Genomic DNA, 6,296 nt, shown 5'->3' with positions numbered 1-6,296 from the left:
AACCAAGTGAAGACTTTGCAAAGAAGGTGCACAACTAAGGGGTTTAAGTAAGGAGGAAAATTAATGAAATTAAAGTGCAGACAGGTGAAGGAGGTGAGTGGTGATCAGACCGGTGATCAGTAGACCGGCGATGCTGAAGCTGACAAGGGGGGAGGCGAGGTCGTTACAGTCATGTTGTTGCTTAAACTGGGGAGGCAAACAAGGGCAATACAAGTACAAGAAGCACAAGTGCCAAAAGATTATTTCAGATTGTACAAATTATTAATTGACTCAACCATGAAACAAATGGCTTACAATTACATTGTAGCAGACAGTGTATGTCAGTGGGGAAATGTTGAGTTCCAGCTGGAAAATCTCCACCAGGAATTGCCATCAAAGGCAGAGCAACTGTATATATACTGATGTTCACAAATCCCATCACTTTTCAGTCATGTGGACATATCATGTCCTACCCCTGTACTTTCTCTTCTCTTTACACACAAGTTTTGCTTGCAAGCTGCTGAGTAAATTTCAGATGCCTAGTTTACTTAAGGAAGGTGACATAATGATTGGCGGTATTTTTCCGATTTTCAACAAACAGTACGACAGAGCTTTTTCCTTTGAGGAATATCCATCTCAGGTGAAATGCAAAGTGTATGTCAACCACAATGACCCTTCAATCATTTGAAATACACTGATCAGAAATAATATAGGCTAACATATATGTGTATAACTTTCTACTTTTTTTTTCCTCCTGTTAACAGATTTGACCTACGAGCCTTTCGCTGGACTCAAGTAATGATATTTGCCATCGATGAGGTAAACAAAGACAGTAACTTGCTTCCTAACATCTCTTTGGGATATAAGATCTTAGACTCATGTGCCTCCCCTCCAAATGCTTTACGAGCTGCTCTCACTCTGGTGGGTGAGCCGGATGGAATAGAATCTAGTGATCAGTGCCATCCTCCTATATCTGCTGTAGTAGGAGAGTCAGGATCTTCACAGTCGTTAGCTGTGGCAGAAACATTTGGACCTTTTGGCATACCTGTGGTAATGTTTTACTAAATTACTTTAAAAATTCATGATGAAGATATCAATTTAAATCCTATAAATCATTAGAATCTGTATTTTCAAACAGGTCAGCTACTTTTCAACATGTGCCTGTTTGAGTGATAAACTGAAATACCCAACGTTTTTCCGTACAATACCAAGTGACTACAACCAAGCAAAAGCATTAGCATCTCTGGTTAAAAAATATGAATGGAATTGGATTGGAGTTATACAGTCTGACAATGACTATGGAAGAAATGGAATATTAGCCTTTACTGAAGAGGTTCAAAGATTTGGAGTTTGTATTGCGTTTACTACTACGGTTCTAAGGACTTATCCTCACAGTAAAATACTTGAAGTGGTTGACATAATAAAATATTCAACAGCAAGAGTGATTCTTGCATTTGTCCCTGAGGGAGACCTCTACCCTTTGATGAAGGAACTCGTAAGACAAGATATCACAGGAATCCAGTGGATTGCTAGTGAGGCCTGGATAACTGCAGCAAGACCATCCACACCAGAAATGTTCAAGTCTTTCGGTGGTACAGTTGGTTTTGCTGTGCAGAAGATGTCAATTCCAAAACTACAGCCATTCCTTACAAGTATCAGCCCCTACACATCTCCAGTAGGTGCTTTTGTGAGTGATTTCTGGGAAACAGTGTTTGGCTGTAAGCCATGTTTAGGTGACTGTAATTCTTCATATTCCAATAACGCTACATTTCCCAAACAACTGTGCAGTGGTGAAGAAAACCTAGACTACACAGATGTATTTTTCAATGTCACACAGCTACGAGTGTCATACAATGTATATAAAGCTGTGTATGCAATTGCACACGCTCTTCATCACATGATCTTCTGTGGAAAAACTGAAAGCGGTGTCTTGAAACAGTGCTTCAATGCATCATATATAACTCCAAAACAGGTGGGGACAAAGTATTTCATAACAACAATCATGGACTGGAATTTACTTGACTAACACTTTCTAAATTAAAAAAAAAATGTTACTGATTTTATCTAGGTCAATCATTACCTTAAGACTGTACAATTTGTGGATGCTTTTGGGGAGACAGTGTTGTTTGATGAGAATGGAGATCCCCCTCCCTCCTATGATATTATCAACTGGCAGCTGAAAGATGGAGAGGTTCAGCATGTGACAGTGGGCCAGTTCAGAACATCTGGAAGAGCAGACCATGAACTCACCATAAGGGAGGGTGATATCATCTGGAACACAGGGAAGTTGGTACTGATTTTTTTTTTTTCGCTTCTTCTTTTGAAGCTGAGTTGTATTGTACTGCGCAGTGGTCATGGTATTGGTACCCATGGCAAGACAATATGTCAAGTATTGCAGAATATCTTAAAAACATGGTTAGGCACCCTACTTAGACAGCAAGAGCTATAGAAAAATATTGTCTACCCATCAAACTAGAGATTAATTGAAAGACTCCAAACCTTGAATGAAATTAAAACTACAATGAACTACAAAAACTGTAATGTAAACTACACCATCAAGGAAAGTCCAGCAGTCTGTCAATCTCTTGTGAAAAATTAATGGACATGTTTAGACTGTTGCATTGGGAAGCAGAAAATGAAACGTGTTCGAATTAAGCTGTAAGCATACAAGTTGGTAAATGGAAGGAAGCTAATGTTTTGGATGACTACAGAGAGTAAACAGTTAATTCATTCTCTTACATTTTCCTAGAAATTTAAGGAGTTTGCTGTGGTAGTTTTTCATGTTCCAGTTTATGTAATTCCAGTTTAGAAAATCGCTAGAATTATTATGTTCTGGTGCCTTACTCATCTGTTTTGTTTTGTTTTTCCCTTCTTTTTTTCCTTTTTACTGGTCCTTGTAGATGTTACTATACAGGAACTGAGAGAAAAAATCTAATAACTTGAATCATCAAAGGGAGATATTTTACACACTTAAACTTTTTCTCTTAAAGGTACCAAAATCTGTCTGCTCAGGGATTTGTCCAACTGGCACAAGGAAAGCTCAAATTAAAGGCATGCCTGCCTGTTGTTTCGACTGCATTCCATGCACTGATGGGTCTATAGCCAACACAACAGGTTCAGTAATCAGCTGAATAGATGTGGAACTGCTGTCGTATGACAGATACAGATACTCTCTCTTTAAATGTGATCAAGATGCTAGTCATTCTGATTCTTGCTCTTAGGTGCAGCAGACTGTTTTCCATGTCCAGAGGATTTTTGGTCAAACACAGGGAGAAACAACTGCATCCTGAAAACTGCTGAATTCCTTTCATATGAAGATCCTTTGGGAATTGCTCTTACAGTCATGTCACTGTTTGGTGTTTGCCTGAGTTTGACTACATTTGTTGTGTTTATTTACTTCAGAAACACACCAATAGTTAAGGCCAGTAACCCAGAGCTGAGCTTGTTGTTATTGTTCTCCCTATTCCTCTGCTTTCTTTGTCCTCTTACTTTCATTGGTGAGCCAAGAGACTGGACCTGCATGTTACGTCACACTGTATTCGGTATAACCTTCGCCCTTTGTATCTCCTGTGTGCTTGGGAAAACCATAGTTGTGGTTATAGCCTTTAGAAACACATTACCAGGGAACAACACAGTTGTGAAGTTTGGCCTGTTGCAGCAAAGGCTCATAGTATGTTCATGTACTGTTGTGCAAATATTTATCTGCCTGATCTGGCTGAAAATATCCCCACCTTTTCCTAATAAGTCATTTAAGTACATTAATAAAGAGATTATTCTTGAATGCAACCCAGGCTCAGATGCTGCATTCTGTGTTGTGTTGGGATACATTGGCCTTCTCTCAGGAATATGTTTAGTCCTAGCCTTTTTAGCCAGGAAACTGCCTGATAACTTTAATGAGGCCAAATTCATCACATTCAGCATGTTCATATTCTGCGCTGTATGGTTAGCGTTTATACCAGCTTATGTCAGTTCACCTGGAAAGTTCACTGTTGCAGTAGAGATATTTGCCATTTTGTCATCTGCTTTTGGTTTGCTCATATGCATTTTTGTGCCAAAATGCTATATTATTTTGATGAAACCAGAGAGGAACACAAGAAAACATATAACACTAAAAGTTCCAAGAAAGGCTCTCTGATACCACTGTTGTCCATCATTACATTTACAACTGTGTTCTAGAGACAGACATAATGGACCATATTAGTTACTCTTCCCACAGTGCTTACAAGCAGTTGTGAAAATTCATTACAGGGTCATTGTAAGCTTTAGTGAAGCTGCAAGGACCTTTTGTTTTCTTTAACTTGTGCTTACAGTACCTGTTCTAAAGTATGTATTTAATTTAAACAGGGATGTGTGACATGTCAGTACATATCACTGAAGTGCATAATAGGATATTTTGACCAGATGAGCAGATCCATAGTATAAATCGAGATAACGAGTTTTCTTTCTTTTCTTTTTTTTTCCTTTGTTTGTTTCTTTTCAGCATGATTCAAAGAAGTTAGCAATGACCCCTCCAGGAGGTGCTCAGAGCTAATTCTCAACCCTCCAAAACCCTCTGCCAATTTCCTCCTCTTTAGCTAACAAAGATAGTTAACTGAAAATTCTGTTTTGGAATCATTAAGTGTTTACACAGAATGAAAAAAAAAGCCTTGACCCAAAAGATCTTGAATCTTCTTTTGTCCCTACAGTTTGAGATGGTACTACTACAGAGGAACTGTACTCTTCTATACTGTGAAATAATATTAATGAAGTGTAGACAATATTATCCAAAATGTCTTGGGTCAAAGGAAGGGATGACTTACTTCTTCATTTGACCATGATAGTAGCAGTTTTTATGCTACTGAATACAAGCAAAGCACATGACATGTCAAGCCGTAACATTCTTTTAAACAGGCAAGAAATTAGCCTGAACTGTCTCTTCTTGGCCTATGTGGCACTCTCATGTCCAAAATTTCAAGTGATGACTATACAATACCCAAGAATTTTATTTATATTTATACTATGTGTCATTACCAATGTGCTTAAAATTTAATGTTAAAGCAAACAGCCAGTTTCACGTATTGTGTATGTACTTTTGATGTATTAAAAAATTAGAATTCATGGTGAAGACAGAAGTACGTAGATTTAAAAACTGTAATTTCAATAAAATTATCAGCAGAATAAAGACCATATATAATCATTCTTTGCCATATGTAGTTGTTGTGAATTCTTCATGTTTAGAGACCTTTAATTCGAAACTGGGACTTTTATTTTGAAATAGTGCCTTTCTGCCGCATCCTCGTCCTTTCGTTCTGATATGTCTCGGTTGCCGTTACTGGTGCATGAGTCACTAATGATGTAGGTTGCAATATTACTGCTATAAGTTTATGTAGCGTAATTACTTGAGTCTTTCTCTGTATTTCAGGATGTTGAATCGTTTAGTTGCTGTGAAATGTATTCATTGTGTTGCTGTCATGCTAGCAAAGACTCGTTTCAGTAATTAGCATGTTCCGGACTAGCCCTGTATCACTGTGAATATAGTGTACGTATTTTCAGTGTGTTATAACATTAATAGTGCTCACTGTAACAAATTCTGTTCAGTACTCATTCAGAGAGGATGCAGACTTCATTTACAGTCCTTAAATGCCTTAGTTAATATCGCATCAATAACAAATCAGAGATGCATGTTTTGTTATATTTGTGTTTAATTTCAGAAACTGTAATGCACCACGTCATACAACTCAACCTGCAGTACCTCTATCATTAAAGGCCTTTAATGAAACGGATGACTCTGTGCTCTCTGACCGGAGCCCTGTAGCGGTCAGTTATCCAAGAAACCAGTTCTAAGCGTCCAAACCCTAACAGTAGTCATTCTTTGCCTTGTATCCTGTATTCTGCTTTCACTCACTTCATTTAAGGGTAAAGCCCAAGTACAAAGATTTGTGATAATAAGGGATTCTACTTTGCTTTCAGATTGTGTCTACAAATGTTATTTGGTTCAATGGACATGTAATTTTTCTCAGAGTTCTAAAACAACATCTATTGAAACAGTACAATAGTTAAGCAACTGTTTAAAAAAGTGTGAATAAATTAAAATACTAGGTATAATTACTTATTACTTGATGGCTTATTGTGGTTTAGCAGATACAACCTTGAGTAGAGTCCTGAGATTTTTTTATGAAGTGTATATGAGAGTTATAAGACTGAGAAAAGTACAAATATTGTTGACCAGTCTTTTTCTTTTTCAGGTTTACTGGCAGTTCATATAGGCCATCTTGTTTGAAGGAATCTACGAATAACACCCAAGCACTACATTTTATATGCAGAGGCAATGTACAGCC

The 6,296-nt window shown here is 37.6% G+C and overlaps 1 protein-coding gene across 1 annotated transcript; it reads left to right on the top strand.

Moving 5' to 3' along the window:
* The first annotated feature begins 493 nt into the window (after positions 1-493).
* LOC115830309 (extracellular calcium-sensing receptor-like) lies at positions 494-4,114 on the top strand. Its single transcript, XM_030794467.1, has 6 exons — positions 494-633; positions 744-1,029; positions 1,118-1,951; positions 2,048-2,269; positions 2,970-3,093; positions 3,201-4,114. The coding sequence occupies exons 1-6, from the start codon at positions 515-517 to the stop codon at positions 4,112-4,114; spliced, it is 2,499 nt and encodes an 832-aa protein (XP_030650327.1). The 5' UTR covers positions 494-514.
* Positions 4,115-6,296: the final 2,182 nt, after the last annotated feature.

Source organism: Chanos chanos, chromosome 2 (genome assembly GCF_902362185.1).
Source record: "Chanos chanos chromosome 2, fChaCha1.1, whole genome shotgun sequence".
Classification (NCBI taxonomy): Eukaryota; Metazoa; Chordata; class Actinopteri; order Gonorynchiformes; family Chanidae; genus Chanos; species Chanos chanos.
This window is presented reverse-complemented; position numbering and strand designations above follow the sequence as displayed.